The sequence below is a fragment of the Centroberyx gerrardi genome, chromosome 24 (assembly GCF_048128805.1).
Source record: "Centroberyx gerrardi isolate f3 chromosome 24, fCenGer3.hap1.cur.20231027, whole genome shotgun sequence".
Lineage (NCBI taxonomy): Eukaryota > Metazoa > Chordata > Actinopteri > Beryciformes > Berycidae > Centroberyx > Centroberyx gerrardi.
Window position 1 is genome coordinate 2,680,057 of NC_136020.1, and position 25,486 is coordinate 2,705,542.

At 41.9% G+C, this 25,486-nt stretch overlaps 1 protein-coding gene across 1 annotated transcript in view; it reads left to right on the plus strand.

The window, feature by feature from the left end:
* The window catches only part of large1 (LARGE xylosyl- and glucuronyltransferase 1), a 95,941-nt gene extending 73,679 nt beyond the window's left edge, over nucleotides 1–22,262 (plus strand). Inside the window, exons 9-15 of the mRNA XM_071905093.2 lie at nucleotides 761–886; nucleotides 1,971–2,126; nucleotides 9,271–9,434; nucleotides 18,829–19,107; nucleotides 19,425–19,571; nucleotides 20,144–20,339; nucleotides 22,047–22,262. Coding sequence (XP_071761194.1) covers nucleotides 761–886; nucleotides 1,971–2,126; nucleotides 9,271–9,434; nucleotides 18,829–19,107; nucleotides 19,425–19,571; nucleotides 20,144–20,339; nucleotides 22,047–22,244 — 1,266 coding nt within the window. The 3' untranslated portion in view covers nucleotides 22,245–22,262. The remainder of the gene's footprint in view (nucleotides 1–760; nucleotides 887–1,970; nucleotides 2,127–9,270; nucleotides 9,435–18,828; nucleotides 19,108–19,424; nucleotides 19,572–20,143; nucleotides 20,340–22,046) is intronic.
* Nucleotides 22,263–25,486: the final 3,224 nt, after the last annotated feature.

A 25,486-nucleotide genomic window follows, 5' to 3' on the forward strand; every position in this document is an offset into this window, starting at 1 on the left:
TCTCGGTGACGTTCTAAGCTCTTTTCCCACTAACTATGGTAACTTTACTCACTTAGCATCCTGCAACTCACTCTGGCTGCGGCTAAAAACCATGGATGTATTAAACTAGCTAAAAACACACTCACTTCCTATTACGTCACCCGCGCAGGTTACCCACAAGGCCACCTTCTTAAAGGGGCAAGGCTTGATAGAGCTATTCAAGTCATTTGGTGAAAATTCCTGTATTTTTACATATCGCAATATATATCGCAGAAAAAAAAAATATTGCAATGTCAGTTTTTTCCAATATCGTGCAGCCCTAGTTCCACCAAAATTTGTGCATGGGACCAGCGGTAGTGTTGGTTTTATTTTCTTATGTAATAACATTCTTAAACTTCCAATTGGTCGCATTAAGTTTGACATCATGTTGGACATCATGTCCCTGAACATTTAATTTCCTGGTGTCCTTTTTCTTATATTGCTCATTTATAGTATCAGAACTTTCATTAGTTATGTTTGGTCAGAAATAGGCTGTTTTTCACAGATTTTTGTTTCTTTATTGTGGTTGTTAAATCGGTCTTAAATTCAATTTCATATGGCATTAAAGTCTGAAATGTGGCTTTCTGAATAGATACCCTGTTATACATAGTTTGGTTGATGGATTAGATTAGGTGGGCTTCTAACAACAGTCAAATAGTCAGGGAGCAGGGTCAGACTGGCCTCTCTGGTCCGGGGCTGTAGATGATGTAACATACGGCAAGCTCTGTCTGTGTGTCTGCAGGACATCTTCAATGCTGTGATCAAACAGAACCCATTCCTGGTTCACCAGCTGCCCTGCTTCTGGAACGTCCAGCTGTCCGACCACACCCGCTCCGAGAAGTGCTACAAAGATGTGTCAGACCTCAAGGTGAGATCCTCCTGTCTCAGCTTTCCATGCACTAATTGGACTTCATTCACACCTGAACCGGGCCAAACAGCATTTGCAAACATTTTACGGGGGCGACAGTAGCCTAGAGGTTTCATCCAGTAAAAAGATTTGCTTTTTTGACTTGAAAATTAGGTTTTACCCTTCATAGCAGAAATATTTCATAGCGCCATCCTCCATCGTCAAGATCACTGAGCAGTTGAAAATGCCAGTAGGTGGGGGAGGGGGGGATTGGGAGTGTCATGAAATTCAAATGGACAGGGAGTTTTTGTTTGAAAACAAAGATATACAGTATTATGGTAATTCTGTGATATAAGGCAATAAAAATCTTACTTGCTGCCCCTTTAACCTCTTGTTATATTTCTTCAACTCTGAGTGATGAGACGAGTGGAATTTGTCATAAAGAACACAATAGTGGCAGAAAGTGTAGTGAAATATAGATAATTGATTGACAATGTGACATTATCTGTCATACTTCAAGCAGCTACAATTTTGCAGTTGCCTCAGTTCTAATGCTCCCTCTATCACATTGGCTAATTGACTGGCTGGACTGATAAATATAAATGTTAACTTGTGAGTGAGGTCATGTTTTCCCCATTTTGCCCCCGTTTTCTCTGTTGACCTTAGCAAACTGAAATTCCTGCAAGACAATAAATGGTATTTTATCATACAACTCTCTTTTTTATCCCTTATTTATCCAGGGAAGTTCGACTGAGCTTCATGCTCTTTCCAGTAACACCCTGCTTCACATTCATACGGTTCCACACATTCACACCTGTGTGTTGCCCAGTATAACCACAGTCTTCTACTGTTGGCCACTGAGAAGCTCCAGTTGGAGGTTAAGTGCCTTGTTCAAGGGCACCTCGACTGTAGTTGTTAAGGGAAGGGAGAACGTTACTCATTCATGTTTCCTAGCCAGTCTGGGGAGTCAAACCGGCAACCCTTTGGCCAAAGGGTTTCTTTTGGCCTTCTCTAGCTTGTAGGCTAGAGCCACCCATTGCAGAACCTCTTTAATACTCCGTCTCTCTTTCTCTCTCCTGTGTTTCTCTCTGGCTTGTTTGCCCAGGTCATCCACTGGAACTCTCCTAAGAAGCTGCGAGTGAAGAACAAGCATGTTGAGTTTTTCCGTAACCTCTACCTGACCTTTCTGGAGTACGACGGCAACCTGCTGCGGCGTGAGCTGTTCGGCTGTCCTAGCGAGGCCGACCACAACAGTGAGAACGTAAGTGGAACCGCTTCCTTCCTACAACCAGATTAGCCGGCGTCCTATCGGGCTACAGAGGTTAAAATGTGGTGCTGACTTGTGCTGACCGCAGTGCTGATTGCTGCTGTTAGGCTTTGTGGTTCTAAATAATGTAGTAGTGTGCGACTGTATCTCTGGCCATGTTGTCTTAATAGTGCTGTAGATAGGGAGGATGGTGATGTTCTAGTGTACCCTAGTGTAGCAGGACATGAAGCCTTAAAGCCAAATTATACTTCTGTGTCAAATTGGTGCTGTAGCTATGCCGTAGATGATTTTGGTCTTGGGTTTAAGTGGTGGGCTAGGGTATCACCTAGCATCAGCCTCACATGAGAGAAACCTTGCTGGGATTGTCAATCCATGCAGAGCCATATACAGTGGAGACATACAGCCCCCTTTGTGGCTATAACAGCCTCCACTCTTCTGGGAAGGCTTTTCACTAGATGCTGGAACATTGCTGCGGGGATTTGCTTCCATTCAGCCAGAGCATTGGTGAGGTCAGGCACTGATGTTGGGCCTGGCTTGCAGGTGGTGTTCCAATTCATACCAAAGGTGTTTGATGGGGTTGAGGTCAGGCCGGTCAACAAGTTCTTACACAAACCATTTCTGTATGGACCTCGCTTTGTCGTCCAGGAAAGGGCCTTCCCCAAACTGTTGCCACAAAGTTGGAAGCACATGTAACACTGTTCTGCTCTACTGGCCTTATGAACAGCGCCTAGATTCGTTTACTTACACTCAATAGTAATACTAACTAAGCTGTATACTTCTGATGTGTACTGAGTGGGTGACTGTCTACTTTATAAAAGAATAAAGACCCGTAAACTATGTGTATGGTCTCAATTATAATGCACCTCTAACCCTCTCTGAATAAATCACATTGGCAAAAATGAATCACATTAAACAGTTTTAATCCTCAACATTAAAATATTTATTAAACCAAAATTAGGCCTAAATAGTGACAAAATAAAATATTATAACTACCCAAATAGGCTACCTGTTGTAGGCAAATCTCACAAAATAAAAGTAAACAAATTCACCAGTTGAGGATTTCACTCTTTTTCCTTCTGTTGGGAAGTAGTCTACTCAACTCCACTTAGACAGTAGTAGAACTACAGCAAATGTACGTTAAGGACACTTTATACCTTGTACCTTCAATTACCTTACCCAAAAGGATTCAACAACATAGCAATACACATAACATGTTGGTGGGCCCACATTCTAATTAAAACAAACAAAAAGCCGGCAACGTCCTGAAATTAAACCCCCCTGATGCAGGCCTGATCGTGGCTGGTGTGCGTTGGGCCACACATACGATGACGGCCGCTGAATGTGACCATCCATGAAAACAGGGTTACTCACCCACTAGGAGTCCGGTCTACCTCAGTCTATTAGCAACAGAACGGCGGCTCCTCTCACTCGTTCCTTGACAGTCAATGAGGAAAGTCTCTCCTCCCTTGGCGCCAAGGATGCTGCTGGGCTCTGCCTGGTCACCCAGTGTGCGATCGGGTTTCCCCCTGTGCGTTGTCGGGCTGATGATATCCACTAGGGTGCTAGCTAACGGTTAGCACCAAAGCTAATGAAGTCCGAAGTCCACATGTGCTAGCTTAGCGATAGTGTGCAGTTCGCTTAGCGGTTAGCTTAGTTGAAACTCAAACTAAACTTCGACACTGAACACACTGTATTGACTTAACATAGCAGCGACTGCAAATCACTGTGTTTCACAACTTCAATATTACACTTATTAAAGCGCATTGACAGCATTACACTGAATTTCTGGAGCTTCTCTCCGCCCTCACACCGAGAGACGGCAGTCCAGTGAAAAACCAAAACATCAAACTCCTCTCACACACCCTTGCTTCACGCTCTGTTGTGGTTCTCCCGCCCCCCAGCCAATGGTAGCTAAGGAACTTGACGTTGCCTCATGACTGATCAATTAGAGGTAGAATACAACAAACAGCATTATAGGATGTGAAATTAGAATAAGCAGGCTAGTTTATAACACTTCCTCACGTGTAACCAACTGTACCTTTCAACCGAACTTCTTATGCTGCATTCACTGTCATCAGTAAATTACACTACTCCCCCATGTAAATGGTTACAGACATTTAAACACTATATTACATACACACAGAAAACAGAAAATATCCTAGGATTGTGAACAAAATAACCCAGGGGGTTACACACACAATTGTCTAGAATGTCATTGTATGCTGGAGTGTTAAGATTTCCCTTCACTGGAACTAAGGGACCAAGCCCGAACCATGAAAGACCTTTATTCCTCCACCACCAAACTTTACAGTTGGCACTATGTATTCGGGCAGGTAGCGTCCTGGTATCTGCCAAGCCTAGATTAATCCATCGGACTGCCAGATGGTGAAGCGTATTCATCACTCCAGAGAATGCGTTTCCACTGTTCTGGGGTCCGATGGCAGTGAACTTTACACCGCTCCAGCCGATGCTTGGCATTGCGCATGGTGATCTTAGGCTTGTGTGCGGCTGCTCGGCCTTGGAAACCCATTTCATGAAGTTCTGGAGCTGACATTGCTTCCAGAAGCAGTTTGGAACTTGGTAGTGAGTGTTGCAACCAAGGACAGATGATTTGTACACACTACGCGCTTCAGCACTCGGCGGTCCCGTTATTTGAACTTGTGTGGCTGACTGCTTCACACCTGAGCTGTCGCTCCTAGATATTTCCACTTCACAATAACAGTACTCTAGGACTGCTCTAGCAGGACAGAAATTTGATGAACTGACTTGTTGGAAAGGTGGCGTCCTATGACGGTGGCACGTTGAAAGGCACTAAGCTCTTCAGTACGGTCCATTCTACTGCCAGTGTTGTCTATGGGGATTGCATGGCTGTGTGCTTGATTTTATATATCTGTCAGCAATGGGTGTGGCTGAAATAGCCAAATTGACTAATTAGACGGGGTGTCCACATACTTTTGGCCATGTAGTGTATTAGTACGTTAGGGTATGCCTGTTGTTTTGAAATCATATCAAGAAGAAGGAAAGAAGAATTTGAGAATTTAAGTAGTATGAAGCAAGCGATTTGGCTTATCATATCCATAACTTGTTTTAGACCAAGACCGACTATTACACAAAAAAATATTGTGCTTCTCCTCAAAACACTGCTGGGCTCCCTAGACTTGTTCCACCTCCTCTCAAGAAAAGATATAATGCATCCAAAAAAAACCTTAAATGTAAGTCTGAATCAGGAAAATCTCAGGACATGCATGTATTTTAGACTAACCTGAGAGGTGTTTACATTACAGATACTCCACGTCTAATGTCTGAATACCAATGCGCAATTTTGGTATTTTCCTGCTGCGTGGACTTAACACAACTCTGAATTGCAGCTTTAGTGAAGTATTGAATTGTTTGCTGTCTGTGGTGCTGAACGGTGTATGGGATACTGAACAGCCAGCTGCAGTAAGTGTCTGCTATGCTATGTTTGAGGAACTGAAACAAACAACTGCAAAAATCAGCCGCAGGTTACTGGAAGTAATGTAGACTCCACACTGTGAAACACAAAGTACACACACACACACACACCGTGAGAGCAGTCGGTAGTGTGTAATGCCTAATCCAAAGTCATAACGTACTATCTGGCTGTTTGATGGGGCCGACTTTGTCAGCTGGGATATGATTGCTTAATTTGAGTCTCAGTGGAAGGAAGGTGTCGAGGTGAGGGGTTAATGGGCTGAACCACGGAACCTGCCACTCCAAACAGACAGATTCGCTCACTCCATCCATCTCTGCCTGTAGGAGAATAAGGACAATGTTAGCCAGGGGAAAAACACACCCCTCACCTCCCCACCACAGGGTCCAGGTCACACAGAGATTTCCAACAGGATGCTTCATCCTACTCGGGCCCGACCAATCACAGGGAGCTGTGGGGGGTCTGCATAATGAGGCGACTTTTCCTTTCAGGCACACAAGCAGAGAGCCCTGTGGGGTCTCAGATGGAGATCAGGAGGCAATCTGTCAAGCCTGGGTCGGGGAGGCGCCCACCTCATAAACTGGACCTGGCGCTTGGATACTTGGAGCGGGAATACATCTCTGTCAGAACAGTTAGAGGAAGGGCTCGTCACATGTGGAGCATATGGACTCGCTGTCAGTGTTTTATCATCCAAATAGAAGTTGATCCTCCCCTTGCCCCTCCTCAGCTCCTAACCCGCTGAAGGTCACCACTGATCCGGAGTATGTTTTTTTACGGAGAGACAGCCCGCCTCGTGTGGTGGAATTATTAAAGTGTCAGCTCTGTGGTCAGTTAATTAATCACATTATAATTTTCCATCATGGCGTGCCAGAGTCTTTTTGCCACCAGTCAACTCCAATGTGTCCTTAACTCAGGAAATAGTTTGCTCACTCAATTTTTCAGAGTTTGAGCAGCGATTTAAATCCCATTAAAGTGATGATTAGCCTAATGAAGTCACTCAGGGATTGGCTCCAGCAGCACACTTCAGCCTGGGGTCCTCCAGGAGCCTTGATGCCACTGCAGCTCAGTCACTCACTAAAGCTAAACTAATCACACTGTTCAAAGTAGAGCAAAGCCACAGACACTAACGCTGTACTGACAACTCCACAACCTTTTTTAGTGTTCCAGCAGACCCACGAGGCAATGAAACGTTGATTTGTTGAGCTTCTGCAATGAGCAGATCTTGACTAGAGCTGAAATGAAGTTAGATAGACCTGGGAACAGCATATTAACATGCGTTCGCATTGCGAGCAACTTGATGGGTCTCTCCATTCTCTGAGAGACACCGATTGCTTCTATGTAGTGGTCTGTAGCTACAAAGTTTTGAACAGGCAAATCATGTATTTTTCACTGCTTTAGTATTGCTTTTCATAACATTACATTGTTTTGATGAGTTAACATTGATAGCATTAATTCAAAATAAAATGAAAAAACAAAAAATTACTTTAGAGCTTGCCATCAACCCAAACGATGGATGCAACCGTTCTCCAAGCATCACTTTTGAGATGTTTATTCCTGTAGTCTTTCAAATAAAAATGGTAGAGAACTGAGAAGCTTTGTAATCAGCTTAACGTCCCTTTTGCACTTGCCAGGGGGAACTATTGTTGATGAAACAAAATCACATCGGTAGTGAAACAAGGAAGTACGCAAATCTGATGTTGACATCGGCTGTTGACATCTGATGACTGCGAAAAATTCAGCTGTGGGCAGCTTTTTTCAGCCAACAAGCTTGTTGGCTGTCCATGCAACGGCCACGTTTCCCTGGTCGCTCAGCTGTATAAGAAATTAATCAACTTCCGGTGACTTGTTCTGCTGCTTGCAGTGCAAATGCACGGTTAGGCTCTACTCTACTCCACTGTTGCAGCAGACCCCCGAGGCAACAAAACATTGATTTGATGAGCTGCTGAGATTTTAGTGGATTCGGTGTGCAGATCTCTGCTGCAGATGAAATCAAGTTAGATAGACCTGAGAACAGCATGTGGTCTCATCACAATTTTGTTTTTGTTTTTTTGATAGAATACACAAAATAAAAAAGATCTGCCACTCGTAACTGCAGGGAACATCAGCCCAAACTCACTGCGCAGACTCAAAACGCTTCCTCTCCTCACTTAATCCATACAGTTCTCCGCTCCAATAAGAGTTTTTTGATTAAATACAGGATCTTTTAGGTGGCTGGTGGGAGGGCGGGGGCAACTGTGCTTCATCTCCCTGTGGAAACAGAGCTGGCGTTTGATCCATATATTTCCCTCTCATCTCCCCCCTAATTGCATCAAAGATTGCATTAAAAGTTGCACCAAAGAGAAGTACACAACTCACACATAACTCGGCTAGCTCTCCCCAGCGCGTTCGACAGCTGAATCTGAATACTGATCAAGTATCATTATTGTGAGAGTTGGCCTTCCCCTGAGAGAAAGACATCAATAACATAGTGTGCTGATGTAGTGGAATGGAAGAGCTATTATTAGATTGGGATGGTTTGTTTATGGAAAAATATATTTTGAGCTTTGTTGTGTGAAAATGAAGGTTCATAAACACAAGCATGAATTGTAAGGGCACATTTTATAGTTTTATTAATATATTCAATTAAAATATTATTGTACTGATATTTCATCAGGGATGTTTCCATATGTCAATATTAATTCATTTTTAGTTTCGGCTTCAACACATCACAACCAGAAATTGTGATTGGCCCTCCTTCACAGTTTAGATCAAGTCAAGTCATGTTTGTTTATATAGCCCTTCATCACAAGCATATCTCAAAGGGCTTTACATACAATATCATATACATACCTGCAGACCTGCATGTCTTTGAACTGTGAGGACCAGGGCCAAGATTTGAACCCAGGACCTTCATGCTGTGAGGCGACAGTGCTAACCACTGAGCCACCATTTAAATGCCTCCGCCAATCAGGGTCCAATATAATGAGGGTGTGAGAATTTAAAGGTGCTATATATATCATTTTAGCATCAATAAAGTATTACCACATTAATTTTGAGACATTAGTATAATTACCATAAACAAAGAAACCATTGCTGAGAAGTTTGGCAGCTACCGGCCTGCATTTTGTACTGTGTGCTGCCGGTTCGGATTTGGTGGGAAGTCTGCCGAATTGCTTTATGGCACAAAGGGAGATTGCTTTGTGGCACAAAACAGGAAGAGGGCACTGTCCTTTCAGTGTTCAGCAAACAGAGCTTCAGCTTTCAGTGTCTCTGGCAATAGCAGATTATGGAAGGCCAATGGAAAAATCACTTTCCAACATGTTTATCCTCTTCAGTTAAGCCAAAGCGAAAGCCTTTGACCAAACAAGCAAAGATCTTCTTTGTGACAGGAAGCAACAGGGTTTATGGGAAATGCGGTCTTAATTTTGACTGAACACTAGCACTAACAATACCACTGGCATGAGATAGAGGCTACCAATCGTCTTGACCATGGTCTCATTTATTTACAGTATATACTAAGGTATCATAATTAATTTAGCAAAACATCATAGGACAATATTCTTATTCTGAGACAGAGTACATTTGAAATATGTGAAACATGAATAATAGGGCACTTATTATTGCTGTCCTAGCTGCACAATTGTTTATCTCTTCATAGATTGCATTAAACTCTCTGACTGTTGGTGGCGCTCTCCTCTCTGTCCACAGCTCCAGAAGACTCTGTCAGAGCTAGATGAGGACGATCCATGCTATGAGTTCCGTCGGGAGCGATTCACCGTCCACCGAACACACCTCTACTTCCTCCACTACGAGTACGAACCCAGCATCGACCACACCGACGTCACCCTGGTTGCCCAGCTCTCCATGGACAGGTACTGTGCAATACAAATGCCTGATGCTCCAGCAGTGCTCAATGGCGAGAGAGTTGAGATAAGCGATTTATCCACAAAATTGTGCGGGTTCGGCATTCAACCTTCTTTGTGCACTGAAGCTCTCGCTAGGTGCTTCTTGAGCAGCTCCGCATTTCCACAAAAAAGAGGTGTTCCGCAACATCTCCAGGATTCTGACTTACAATATATTTTCTTTTCAATTACTCAATGTCTGTCTGACTGTTCTGGAGTAAATGTGACTCAAATACAGCACCCACTGTGTGTTTTTGATTAGGCTTGCATTTAAAGGTCCCATATTCTACACTTTCCAGGGTTTTATTTTGTGTCTTGAGGTCCATTCAAAGCTGTGTGTGTGGTGTCATGTACCAAAAACACTCTCAATCCATTTTTACACGATCCATTTTCCAGCATCTCTCTGAGCCTTACCAAGAACAGGCTGTTTCTGTCGCTGTCTCTTTAAGGCTCATTAATATTAACGACCACTCTGTTTTGATTGGCTAACCATTTCAAGAGTGAAAGTGAGAAACCACAGCCCGGCAGCTACAGGTAGGGAAAACTCTCTGGTTAATAAACAATGACAACCGCTCAACCGCTTTGAAAAAAACACTTTGTTTGTCTATTATTTCTTACAAAAATGATAATGAGCGAACCTTTGTGACGCCACAAAGTTACGGAAGTCCAAACAGCTCGTTTAGAGGCTCGCTTTTCTAATATTGATTGTGTGGATTTAGTTGGCGACCGTGCGTTTTGATACTTCCACCATGCTTAGATAGCACATCCAACTCCTTTATAATCACAGAGGCAAGGGAAATCCCATTTTCCACAATATGGGACCTTTAATACCGACTATAAAGACAACAATTTCATTTTATTTAGTCTAACTGATATTATATTCAAAATAGGCTACCTCTTAGGCTTCAAGCCATTTTCAAATTGTAGCACTTGATAATGAAATCAAATTAAAATATAGCTGCAAACAGTGATTGTAGGTGTCCCAAGCACAATATGCCAATATGGAAGAAGAAGAAGAAGAAGAAGGAAGAAGAAGAAGAATTTTTTTTATTACTTATAAAGTGTAAATGCTATCATTATGAGTTTGAACACAGTTGATAAGCATGCCACACTGAGCTTGAGCTTTATCCAAGGAATCTATGGAAAAAATAATTTTGTTTCCAAGTCAAACAGTTCAGAAGTTATTGGCCAAAACGTAAAGTTGCTTGTTATAGCGCCACCATCAGGCCAATCCGTATATATTTTTAGTAGCATTTTGAGTAGCAGCTGAGATTTCAGACCTATCTGCCAAGTTTGGTTGCTGTGGATGATACGGTTTCTGAGCTCCAGAAACCTTTAGAAGAAGAAGAATCTAGCCTAACCTAATCTAATGTAACAATTACAATTGGCTTCCCAGCACTACGTGCTTGGACTCCTAATAAAAACACAGATTAGCCTATTAGGCCTAATGAAGGAACAATGCAATGATGCATGTCCATATAATATGCGAATTAATAAATTGCAACCCAGAGGGCAAGTGTGAGAGAGGGGTAATTTAAATATTCTCCCCTGTACCGGCCCAACTCTGAGCTACGCGCCCATGTGGCACAGGTCAGCATACGAGTATCTTGTCTCACATAGTTTTTGTCTCAGCCGAAGGATGTAGGCGCATGACTTATGTGCGCCAACTCTAAATCGGAGCCGATATGCCAATAATCAATAGTCTAATATTACATTTATTAACAGTACGCTGCATACAGGGATGTAGTGGGGTGTAAACCCACGTAAACTCAGTTTACCAGCCTTTTTATTTGCAGAATAGTTTACCACCTTTTCAGGCTGGTGTAAATCTTTGATGTAAATTCATAAAATATATCATGGTATCAAATTGAGGTAACTTAATGACGATGGGGAATAGGCATAAATCAATACTCTTCTGAAAATATAATTAAAAATATATTAGATTTTTCTTTATATTGATAAATGTGATGATCACTGACTGGAGGTCATCGTACAAGATTTCATTTAATACTGATATTTTCTCATCTTGTTTTTGATTTCTTGTGCAGTGTTGACCTTTGCCAAACTGCTACTTTTTCAGTAGCTATGTTCTGTCAATTGAATTTTAGGCAAACTTTTGAAATGTTGCAAAAACTAAAATGTAAATTACGTGCATTTCCATCAGGTACGTTGATGCGAATACCTTTGTTTCCTGAATGTCCAAAAAAAGGATAATATCCACCAAGTCTTAAGAACAGGATTGAGTTAGTGTTCTTAAATGTCAGCTAATGTCGGCCATATTTCAGTCTTCAAAAACAAAAAAATGCACATAAGTAACACTTTTCTGGGAGGTCAGGATGTACAACATAGACAGCGTTTCATAACTTCCAAAGCCACTTTTGAACTATTGTGCATTGAAATTGATCATGCCAAGCCTACATCATTATTTACTCAACCGATGCATTTCCATCACTATTTTTCGTATTTCTATATTGACAAAAAAAATCAGCTTCAAGCAAGTGCAAAAACTTTTTTCACAATATTGTGGAAATTGTATCAATTTTGACTTCCATCTGCCATTTTTAATTCAATGCATCATAATTTGCAAAACAAACGATGGAAACCCGTCTAGTGTACCTGTGAACACCTAGACATAATATTACTGAAAATATTTGTACACCTTGGGTTCTATGTTGTGGTGCTAGTTCTGTGAGAATATTATAGGACATGATTGGAGTACAGGGCAGTACTTAAGTCCAGTCTCAGTCTCCAGACTTGTCTTGGTCTTATGCCTATTTTAACTGGGACTTTTCTTGGTCTTAGCTGCTATTGGGAGTTGACTTTTCCCACCTATCTAAGCATTTTCAAATGTATTTTTTTTTTATCTACCTGGTCTACGTTTGTTTATTTTCTCCCCAGCACTACAAACAATTTAAGGGATTACACCTGTGTGTATATAGTATGTAATGGCCCTCAAACTTGCATTGGTTAGTCAAAATCCTATGCATTGATTAGTTGCATGTTGAAGGGCATAGTACAGAGTTCCTGCAGATAGATCTACATCTCTGTTTTAAGAAACTCCTTTAGCATTATTTTTACATTTGGAAAGACATGTACACCATTTATTGCCTGTTTCGGTCTTTGTCTTGAATATGATTTGATTTGCTCTGGTCTCGGTCTTGACTTGGTCTCGACCCCCTTTGGATCTGGTCCCGACTCAGACTCGACTGGAACTGGCCTCGGAATTGACTTGACTCGACTAAAGTGGTCTTGACTTCAGCACTATTGTAGAACAAAAAAGGGCAAGGCTGGGTTTGTTGCTGCTGCATCTTCAGCATCTATTTTTGTTCACCTGTAACATTCAGAGACAGGAGAGGGAAGTGATGCATCCCAAACGGAAGCGATTGCTCATATGTCATTTACATTTCAGCTAGACTCTCTCTGTCTTGGTTTGTGTTTGTGTGTGTGTTGCTTCTGTCCAGAAGTCTCTATCTGCGACTGACTCATCCAAACCTCAATAGAGTGAAAATGAACAGTGTGGCTGGCTGTATGAGCCATGAACACAGTGTTGATTGAACATGGAGCATTTCAGAGGAGAGGTCTCTGAAGTTTACAAGTTATTAGCCTCTGCATTTGGAGTCTTGTCTACTGTCTAGTCCATAGAAACTACTATAAAACAGCTACAACAGCCCATACAGACAATACCTCAGTGAATTCTGTGCAGCCAACATAATTAGTCCTGTTTTAGGGAAATTATTAAAATAATTTGTAATGAAATGCTAGTGGAAGAAAGAGGAGTTGTCCACAGGCCTGGAGATGTGGATTTTCACTTCTTATGGAGTGCGGGATTTGGGGTAAAGGCCTTGGGCACTTGGAGTGGACTGGAATGAAAAAATGAGTTGTGCTGTGACTCAATTAGTAGAATTAAGCACATGTTCAGTCTTCTCCTTAACAGGTTCAATGATATTCAAGCTTCTGGCTAAACTCAGAAAAAAAGCTAGGACCATTTAATTCAAACTGCTCAAACAGCTAGCCACTGGCAACAAATAACTTGTCTTCAGAATTACTCTTTTGCCTTTTTATACCTTCAGCTGATTAGAGTACAGAATTATTGGACGGACTACATTTGCTTATGCTCCATAGCGTCACCATCAGGCCAACCTTGCAATGGTACCTATTTTGTTTTATTTCTCCTACAATGCCTCAATCTCCACCAAGTTTTACACACAGCATGTTTCAACTGCCCACATAATCCTTCTATCACAGAATTTTGATACTTAATGTACATAACTATTTGGCCATGACACACAAAAGAAGTTGATGGTGAGACACGCAAACAGGAAGGGATTCATAATTCCTTAACACATAAATGTTTAAGCAACCAAACTTCATATTAGGGATGCACCGATCCGATACTGATAACGGATATCGGTCCGATACTGACTCAAATAGCTGGATCGGGTATCGGTGACAATGGGGCCGATCTATTGAATTAAATTCTATGTTTATGTCTACGTGCGCATACTACGTCATGCGTCAGCAGCGCGCCGGTAGACCTGGCCATTTGCCTTCGGTCCGTCCGGTGGCTCCTCCGGTCCAGCAGCTCCGGAGGATCCCGGAGGATCCCGCCTGCCGCGCGCAGCGTCTCCCGCACTGAATTCTCGCTCGCGAGCCTCCCGCAGCTAGCATCCAGGCTAACAAGCTAACCTGGCGCCCAACCCTCATAACAGAGCCGGGGTCGGGGTGAGCTGACCGGGGGTCGGGGTGAGCTGACCGGGGGTCGGTGCTGATGCTCGGTAGTTAAAAACACACCTGCATGAATACTTTGTCTCGGTTATATGTTTAAACTCTCCCGGGTCACCGCGCGGCCGAGCAGGCTTAACCTGCGAGGTAAAATAGTTTTCCACCAATTATACAATCGGCGCGTCCAGCCAGACTCCATTCATAAATCCAAGGTTTACGGGGACTCGGCTGTAGGTCAACGTTGTTTCCTGCCACAACACGATTTAAAGTGTTTTCCGTGTTCGTCAGATTACCAGTTAAGCCAGAGTTATTTCAGTAATTTAGGCTTATTCTGCATATTTTGAATGTTTTGTTTTTACCAAGTTACTTGTTTATACTACTTGTGTGAATTGTGATTTAATTTATCAAGTTTGTTTGCACTAGTTTGTGACTTAACTGTGATTTAATGTTTACATTTTGTTCTCATTTGATGCAGTTGTATTGTTTTATACTGGAATTTTAATTCCTGACCAATTTGTTGCTGCATTTAAAAGGTTTACACTTGAATTGTAATTCCTGTTAATTTTGAAGATGTTTTACCAAGTTGCTGGAGCACGATTATTTATTATTTTAATAATAAATAACAATTGAGTACATTTATATCTATGTATTTATTTGTTACATTTTGTTTTACAAAGTTAGGAAAGCAATGTTAAAGTCAAGCCTGATGTTGCCTTACACATAAAAGAATGATCCCAGTCTCTTCCACACAGTGAGGCATAGCCTACAGTTTATTAATTAAACACTGGTATGGGATCGGTACTTGGTATCGGCCGATACCCAAAGCCCAGTTATCGGTATCGGTATCTGGACTGAAAAAGTCGGATCGGTGCATCCCTACTTCATATAAATGTTTGTGAAGGGCTTAAAAGTATGTCAGACCACATTTGGATGTGCTCTATGGCTTTATCATAATGCCAAAATGCAGTTTTGGCCCAATGGCCGCTGGTGGCTATATTTTCACATTATTATTGCGTGGCTCACATTGGCACAGCGGTAGCCTGAAGTTTGGGGTAGCAGGCTTGTGAAGGTCGCTGGCTTGAATCCTGAGACCAGCTGGGCAGGGAAAGTGAATGAGTAATGCTCTCCCAAGCCTCAAGAATTACTATCAAGCTGTGGCGATTTTTAGGATTTTTTAAATGGGGGGTGGGTGGCCAGGACTTAATTAGCGCAAGGCCGAGGTTGAAAGTGAAAAGTGAGCCTCTATTGTATGATTGTTAAAGCTAAACATAGTCATAACTAAATCCACACAGAGATGCACTGAAATGCAAAAAGGGTTTAAAGAGAACCTTGCAATTGGATCAAACAGTCTGATGATTTTTTCAAGTTTTCCAACCTTCTTTGCACATCAGGAATTTTGACAAAATATCAAAAATAATTATATTAAAGCTGCACTGTGTAACTTTGGGTGGAAAAATAACTTGCAGAGCAATCATTGGACAAATCTAAGAATTCTTCTATCCTAGTTATCACAAGTAAATACTAATTTATTTTAGGCAATGTACGCCAACTTTAAGTATCGAATGTGCTTCTTTATACTGTAAATAGGTTGTGTATTGGAAATAAACACTAGGTCCTGCTCTTGTAAACAACAAAGTGAAACAGGAGAATTGGCGCCATTGGAGAATTGGCTGTGTACAAATAATGGCTAAATACAGGCTAGAACAAGAGAGATATCTGAAAAAGATTGTTGTGGTGTGGTTGTGGGCCAATTCAGTAAAACCGAATAGTCTGATGAGGTGGATTTGTTTCTAAATGTAGGTTACTGTGACACAGTAAACTGTCTTGTCTTTAGCCATAGTCTCTATTCCAAAACATTGAGATGTAGCTTGAAGGAAAGTCTCCTCAGTTCAGTTGTTTTTTGGCTTTGTTAGTAGGCTAACTAGCCAGCAGTCTAATTCAGCAAAGCAACTGATGTTTAGATGTGTTTATGATCTAGGCTAACAGTGGTGAAGTGATCAATTTGCAGTCAACAACAGCACAGAAATGAACCATGTTAATTCAATACTGTTGAGATGGCCAAGTTGTACATTTAGAAGCGCAATCAGTTGTTATCAGCCATAGTTGCCCAAGAGCTGAGGACCTCCAATATCGCTGCCAGAGGGTATGTTACATCTGAAAGCCCTCTGTACCTTTTGGACTTCAAACGGTGTTCTAGGGACCCATTTTTCCTCTGAGGACATCTTATCTGACCAAATAGTTTCGGCAACCTGAAATGGGTGAACCAAGTGCAAAAACAGCAAACATAACAAAACAGAAACACAACCGAGTCTGTTTTGGACATTGATCGAGGCACCTTACCACCAAATGCCCGAGAAGACTGTGGTTGTACTAGGTATTTCCTGGCAGTGAATGTATACAATGTTATGAATGTGAATCTGGGAAGCACAGAAAAAGCCTCGATTTAAAAAAAAAAAAAATGCATGATGCTGATTGGGTTCATTTATGGGCCATCAAACAGCATGGTTCGTAAGTATGTGAATAGTGAGGAAGATGTCTGCAGCTGTCAGTATCCTACCGACACCATGCTGAGAGACAATGGGGCGTATGGAGAAATCTATCTGATAAGCTATGCGAAATTGAGCTTTTAGTGGATTTTAAACACCCCACTGAAGTCAGATATGGTTAGATTTAATAAAGATCATTACATTATCTCTGAAAATACACAGAAAATCCCAAGATTTTACCATGGAACTTATCACTTTGCCATTTATATGCTAATTTTGCTGTTTGGTTTCATCATTCACAGTGAGCGGCGTGATTGTAAGCAAATTTCTACAGTGAACACTGTGTTTATGTGAACATCCAATTCCTCTCAGGTTCGTAAAGAACCGATGTCTCCAAGGTTATTTAGTCATAAACTTATCTGCTGCCTCTTTCTCTCTTGGCGTCTCTCTCTTCATTTCTCATCTCGTAATGCCATTGTTTTGTTTGAATGACTCAAGGTTATTACTGCAGCCTTGTTTGAATTGGACTGAATAAATGTGTAAATTAAAGTCAAACAAGGGATTCTGACTTGTCCTAAGCAGGGAGGATACTGGAAAATATTAAATCGCAACAACTCAGCTAACTTTACTGTTATTTCATTATTTCTTTCCTCTCACCAGTACTCTGCAGGCTCATCAGCCAAGCAGAGCTTCATCTAGCAGCATAGTTTATTGGCCCTGTTAGCTGTAGAATACATATTTTCCTGTGGATTGGCAGGGAGGCCACTGATATTGATATTTGATTCAAAGCAACCATCTCATTAGCATTAAACATATAGAACACCAACGGCTTATTTGGACTTGATTTTGCAACTCGGTATGTAAGGAAGCCTAGACAGAGTTTTGAAAGTAGACAGAGGATTTAAAGATCACAGACACTCACAAACACACACACTGTCTCTCTGATGTAAATACAGCAGTCTCTAACTGCCTCTCAAGCTACTGTTCTCATACAAAGAAGTGAACCCCTCACTGCTTCTCAGATGTCATTGAGTAGATGGAAACACCAGCAGAGATGGCATTGATTTCATATTTGGAATGACAGCTCCAACCCCAAGCTATTGGCATCTCATTCTAGCCAAAGTGGAACACCACAGTAGGTAGCGAGGTTTTGATCTGCACAGAGCAGGATTACAGTGACAGACGTTTAACCATGCTCACCTCGCCTGACGCCTGAATCCACTTAATAATAATAATAATAATAATAATAATAATAATAAAAGTTTTTTATATAGCACATTCATGAACAACTGTTAGAAAGTGCTTTCCAAAACAAATAATATAAATAAATACAAGAAAGAGTACAGGAAACAAGAGTAAATAAAAAGGCAACCAGACATGAGAATAAAGTAGGACATAAAACAGCATTATAAAACCACTTTCCTGTACAAGTGCGCTTTGAGAAGTGATTTAAAAGACGCTACTGATCTGGTTAACCTGAGGTCCTCTGGTAGGGTATTCCAAAGCTTGAGAGCTCTGACAGCAATGGCCTGGTCACCTTTAGTTGGAACATTTTGGACATTTTCATTAAGTTGGAGGTAATTTTGTGACATCCACTACTGAATATCAAAAAGGCAATCTTTGAGGCAATTTAGGGTCCTAGATTCTCCTGGGTTTATGGGTATGTAAATGTGAGTGTCATCTGTATAACAGTCAAAGTGAATAGTATGTTTGCAGATGATGTTCCCAAACAGAAGCATGTAAATGGAGAATAATAGAGGGCTTACAATTGACCCTTCAAAGTTCTATTCACAAAATAAGATTTAAACCAATTTAGAACTATGTCTTTGAGTTTGAGAACTCCCAAAATTGCAATGCTGTAACGTGTTGCCACTCCTGTCAGTTTTAAAGTTGTGAAGTTACAGGTTTTGTATGGAGGAACAGAATAGGGGATTGTTCAAAAATCTGATGGTATTATTGGATTTTTATATATACGACTACTGGCACCATGACATACACAATTTTTAATTTCATTGTGATCAAACTCTTGAACAAAGAGATGAAATTTTGCCTCGCTTCCTGTCTGAACATAGGGCTGGACTTGCATAGAATACAAGATTAGTTGACCCTTGTTTTTTGTATTGGTTTACTTACGGTCCCTCCCCCTTCTCCTGCAGGCTCCAGATGTTGGAGGCCATCTGTAAGCACTGGGAAGGCCCCATCAGCCTGGCCCTGTACCTGTCAGACGCCGAGGCCCAGCAGTTCCTGCGCTACGCTCAGGGCTCCGAGGTGCTGATGAGCCGAGGCAACGTCGGTTACCACATCGTCTACAAGGAGGGACAGTTCTACCCGGTCAACCTCCTGCGAAACGTGGCCATGCGGCAGGTCAACACGCCGTACATGTTTTTGTCTGACATCGACTTCCTGCCTATGTATGGCCTCTACGAGTACCTCAGGTAAGAGGGGAGGATGAGCGAGATCTGCTGGTAGTGGTGTCTGAGACCTTGGTACTTAGCATTGTGAGGCCATCCAGGGTATCTGCAGGTTTCTGAAAACCAAACTCAGGAAATTAATTATGAATTCCAATGAATCATGAAGTCCCATTGTGTTTAGTAAAGCAGATACGATGCATGCATAGCTCAGCTGAGTGCCTCCATTCAAGTTCAAAGCAACTTTTAGGAGCAATTTGCTATTTCAAATCCATGGATTTCCTGTCTATAATAATGTGTTTGTGTGTCTGTCTTTCTGTCTGTCTGTCTGTCTGTGTTTATAGGAAGTCAGTGGTGCAGCTGGATATGGCCAACAATAAGAAGGCTCTGGTGGTTCCAGCCTTTGAGACACTGCGATATCGCCTGTCCTACCCAAAGTCCAAGGCTGAGCTGCTGTCCCAGCTGGACATGGGCACACTCTTCACCTTCAGGTGAACCACTTTTCTATATTGCTGCCACTTGCTCTATATTGGTTCTCAGTCATGTGCCATTGATGTCTAAGGGTCTGCAGGTTTTCATTCCAAACAAACACTTCAGCAGCTGATTTATAGGTTGAATTACTATTGTGTTATAGCAATCAGCCATAGAGATTTATTAATAGGGATGGGACAATATATAAAAATTGAATATATTGCAATGCAAAAATGTGACAATGCGTATCGTGGGGCAGAAAAATGAATTGCGATATTAGCTCCATTTTATTCTGCTGCAGTAATCACAAATGAGACGCTTGCCCATCACAATTTCACAAGCTCTCCATCCAAATTATATTATTTGCACTTTGTAATGACATTTTTAAATGTTATTTACATTCTAGCAAGCCAATGCCATTGCTAGAAAGAACTTATTTATTATAGCGTATCATGGTTGTATTGAATCATGAACCCCATATTGCGTATCGAATCGTATCGTGAGGTGAGCATATCGTCCCATCCCTATTTATTTATATGAAAATGTCAGGGATTATTGCTGCAATTAACACATTTCTCCTTTCTCCTGCTAGGTACCATGTGTGGACCAAAGGCCACGCACCAACTAACTTTGCCAAGTGGAGGACAGCCACCACGCCCTACAGGGTGCAGTGGGAGGCTGACTTTGAGCCCTACGTCATGGTGAGGAGGGACAGTCCTGAGTACGACCGCCGGTTCGTGGGCTTCGGCTGGAATAAGGTGGCTCACATCATGGAGCTGGATGCACAGGTAATTAACACACCTCTTTCTGCAGCTTCTATCTATCTTTTCAAACTATCCATCCCATCCATTTACACCTTACGCAGGGTGTGTGTGAAAATGTATGAAATTATATTGTTTAAAGCAGCAATAAGCGATTTTCCAACCACTAGAGGGTGACAGAAACCGCAACACATTTGCAAAGAAAGCACAGCAAAGCTACTGCACTAGGAGGCCCTGCAAAGCAGCGTGCATGAAGGCTAATAGCTAAGCTAAACGTACCTACGGAGAAGTGTCACCGGTTACCACTCTCACTTTGCCAGATCTTTACTTGCTGTGGTGTTTTTCTGGTGAGAAATCAGTTCAGTCCAGCAGACCTTTGTTCTTATTTGTTTATTTCAATTGCCAAACTGGTCTAATATTTCATTCTAACTGGCGTTTAAAAATATGTTAAAAAGTCTTAGTTTTATCTCACGTTTACCTACACATATACTGTAAATAAATACAACACCACTCAGGTTAAGAGTTCATGTCAGTCTAATCAGTCTTTATAAACATCAACAACTGTTTCCCAAAGCCACAAACCAGGGAATGAAGACTCAAACTTGTGATGTATACTGTATGCTGTAAGCTGCTCCAGTGAACAGGAGACTGATTCTCAGGACTTTAGTTTTTAGTTTGTGTTTTTGTACCCAAATCAACTTTATTCTAAGGTTCGATCGATTTGGGTTTTAGGCTGATAGGATACTTTTTTTTTTTTTTTTTCTGAACCAGAAAATGTCTGCATGTCCCCAGAAAATCCCCCTGGGTGCTCTCCCAGTTACCTTTACCCATCTTTCCCAAATCTGTACCTGTGGGCCAGACTTCATAGATGATATCATTACAACTCTTAGTCTTATTTGTCTGATTACAGGCTATGGGAGAGAGATGTTCATGCTCACAAATATTGGTCAGACTGTCCTAGACCTTTGGAGTAATTGGAAATCTTTAATTGAGTGGGTGTTCCCTTTTAAATCCAAAGTGTCCTTGTCCTAGAGTCCTCAGAGTGAAAAATTGTTTAGTTTAGTTAATGGGGTCTGAAAAAGTTGAATAATCCCTTAACACTACATATAACTCCATTATTATGATTTGAATCTCAACTTTCTCCATCTTGTCTCACTCTTCTCAATCTACCTGGTCTCCAGTGCCTCTGTAGCAAAGTCTTTCTCCAGCTTGACCTCCTTTGTGCACTTTTTACATGTCCTCATGCTTTCTGGCTATTGGATAACCTCTTTCATCATGAATCCAATTAATCAAATTACCCTATAGGCTTTGTTAAGTTGAGTTGGCTCAGGTTTGGATGAAGAACTCTCACATCTTTCTTGGGATGACCTCCTACGCTTAGCAATGAAATCCCATATTTTGACAGAAAGAGCTAGACTAGACAAAGTCCGGTCTAGCTTTTCTGTCAAGGGACAGAAAAGCCTCCACTGCCCTGTCAAAGTATTGTGTGATTGCTAAAAATCTTGCTAAAATGAGTCGTGGTTCCTTTATTTTTTATTTTTTATTTATTTTTTAACATTTCCATTGGGTGGTTTCTGGATCACAGTAATTGATGGGAATAATATTATATTAATGTATGAAATATTTCGCTGCAGTTGGTCTTGGATCAAAGAAGTCAGTGAGTAGGTTATAAAGTAGTAGTGTTACATGCCAGTTTAGACTGCAAATCATTTGTTTGACTTTCTCTCTTTACAGGAGTATGAATTTGTGGTTCTGCCCAACGCATACATGATCCACATGCCTCACGCGCCCAGCTTCGACATCACCAAGTTCCGTTCCAACAAGCAGTATCGGGTCTGCCTCAAGACCCTGAAGGAGGAGTTCCAGCAGAACATGTCGCGGCGCTACGGCTTCGCCGCCCTTAAATACATGACGGCCGAGAACAACAGCTAGCCACCACTGCAGACCCTCGCTACCCTGGCCCTGGACTACTGACAAGCCCTGTGGGGCTGGGGAGGGGAGGGCACCAGGAAACGGACAGCTCGTGTTTGGCCATCTGGAGCGTTTCAGATACTTGCAGTGTGAGACTGGAGTCCTTCAGACTCTCTTACAACCTTTGACCCTCAGTATAAACCAGGCAGGACTCCGAGGGGTCGTCATGTCCATACTTTGCCCTCCGCTGGGGATGAGAGAGATGCTAGATCCAGGACCAGATCATTTCTGCCAGGGTGTAAAAGCTGTGAAAGACAACATGGGTGACTGCTTCCCTTTTAGAGCGGCCTGGCTCGGGCCCAGGCTGTTTGGGCCCCGAGGCTCAGCACTAGAGTCGTCCTGCTATCTGACAAACAACAGAACTGGACTGCGCAGCAGGCAAACCCAGAGTGACAGACTTGACTGTTGCCTTGGAAAGCAGACATTCATTGCCTTGCCGTATTTGTAAGACCAGTGACTGAGTTGTGGGCTAAGTGTAACATTGTGTGTGTGTGTGTGTGTGTGTGTATGCGTGTATGCACGTGCGTGCAGATGAAAGTGTGAGTATGTGTGTTCCTCTAGGACAATGCTTAGCAAAAAGCTTAGGGAGAGCTGAGAATGAAGCTTTGAAGCATTGTGGGCTTACATTATGTTCGCACGCCGCAAATGGGAACGTTTTCCAAGTGCCATGAAATGACAAAAAGCAGCGGTTTGACTGACAGCACACCCGGATCCACTTTCATAGAAAATGCAAATCATCACAAAGCAGCGAGATAAGACAAAGCAGTAGTGCCATAAGTAAACATGTCCACACACATTTTGAAAATCTCATTTCGATGAGTGACACATACTAAGATATTCAGGCAGCCAGCCAGCCAACCATCTGCTATTGCTTAATTTGTTTCATAGCTGATACTGATCAAAATAAATCTTCTTACTCGTATGACAAGGGAACTTAAGTGCAAGGATGGCTGGAGGTCAAACAAACAATTGATTTTCAGGATACATCAGCCTCAGTGTGCTGATAGGGATTGTTTTCGTGTTTTTTGTTCTGACGAGAAAATCTGACAGAAGGCCTGAAAACTGCAGTCTGTCTCGCAGTTGGTGAAATGTGCTTTTTCCTGTGTACTTTTAAATGGTTACAGATACCAATGTGGTCTACATACATGCGCACACACAAAATCTCACACCTAACTCCTGTTGGTTCGTGAAGCTCCCACCCCATGCTGTACACCAAGAAGCGAGGCACCAATCATTCAGCTCACTGTTTACTTTTCTTTCCAACAATCAGTATTATTTATCAGCGTGTTTACAGTCCTGATGTCTGAAACAGGAGAGCGACGTCTCCCATTCATGGACAGGGAGGATCTGTGGAGGACGGAAAAGGGATTTTAACTCCAGAACAGCATTTCTATGTAAATCAGCCACTTACAAACAGTCAGAAGGAGAGATGTTCAGGGACAATCTCTGTGTCTCTCTCTTTCTCTCACGATAGTGGTCTCTCACTCTGTCCAGGAAAGCTGCAAGCAGCAAGACTCGGCTGGACGGCCGACGAAGCGCCGACCGGTCCGCAGAAGGGCTTGATGCAGTCATACACGCGTGTGTGTGTGTGAGTGAGTGTGGTGTGTATGTGTGGCTGTATAGTGTGTAGCTGCGTGTGAAACTTGATTCTGAGTGTGTGTGTGTGTGAATGCGTGTTTGTGTGTGTGGCTTTTGCAAGTGATGAATCTCAAAAGGGACTGGGAGGAGATACAGTATGTAACTAGGACAGTGCTGATAGACATGCTGCTACCTGAATAAAAAGCAAATGAGTGAAACAGACTTGTTTCTGTCTTTCATCGCATCCATATATCTTCATGAAAATAGATTAGGCCTGTGAACGTGAGATGAATGTGAGGTATTCATGACTCATATATGCTACCAAAGTGGTGCACCTGACACACAAAAATAGAAATGTAGTGGAGGGTAAACCCATGTGACCCAAACTCTGTTTACCCACCTTTTTATTTACAGGAATTGAGTTTACCACCTTTTTGGGCTGACATGAATATATAAATTCATAGTATACATCATGGTAAGGAGTATCAAACCAATGCAAGCTATATGTGGTCTTTTAAGGGAAAGAACAATTATTTTTTGAAAATATTACAGATTGTTGGTTCTGTTGGTGGTTGTTTGCCTCATGATGATCACTGACTGGAGGTCATAGTTTACCCCCCTTTTTATTTACCACTGATCCAAAGCTTATTCTGTATTCAGTATTATCTTAAGTCTTCTAGGCCTGTTTATATAATCTGAGTTGTTGGGATATTTCAGAATAAAGGGACAGAGGGCTGACCTAACTCCAAATGAAATTAGAGCAGGGAGAGTGAAGCACCCAGTTTATCTGTTCCCTGGTGTCAAACTGTCCCCAGTAGAGCCATCCCTTAACTTCCCTCTAATGAAGGTCCCAGGACATCATTTCTCTTATCGGATAGGCTATTAAAAGTTTTAGAGGAGCTGCTCATTAATTCAATTTAAAATTTAATGCTTGAATTTCAGCTGAGGTTTCAGATAATAAATTTAGAGAATTGGAGAAAGTTAGCCTTGCAGTGATGTACTGTGGCCTTCTGGTATACCGAATGGGCCCAAAGATCCTTAAGGGTGCAATCGCACCTACAGTTCACTTTCTTTGGTCCGAACCATAGTGGAAAAGTTTACCTTGTTGCATTTTTGTATTTGTTTCATTTAGGTTCACGCTGCCCAATTACAAGCCAACCAGGGCAAAACAAAAGTCACATGACTCACAAGTAGCTTGTTTATTGGACAGATTTTTGGTAAACTGTCATCCTGCCAGGTTAGAGGTTTGGGTGGAAACAAATCTGATTCCAGTCCTTGTAACTTTAACAAAGCATGATGGACCTGTCTGTGCTCTTCTTCTCTGGTGTTCATACCAGTTAAGAACGCATGAAGAAATAGTTGAATATGAGCATCAGTCCAGGCTTTCCAAGCATAAGGAGCTGCTGGCTATCAGATATCAACATCCTTCTCCTTATACCCATAAACCCTTGTGTTTTACCACACCACAGTTCTCTTGGAAGAGGACCGAGACTTGCATTTTCAGGCGTCAGTGCAGTTATTTGGGGTTATGTTTTGGGAGTTTGAACACACCCTCAGCAGTCCTAAAAGTGAGAGAACAGTTTATACCTTAAAGTGATGTAGAACTTTGGTAGTACTTTGGGTTG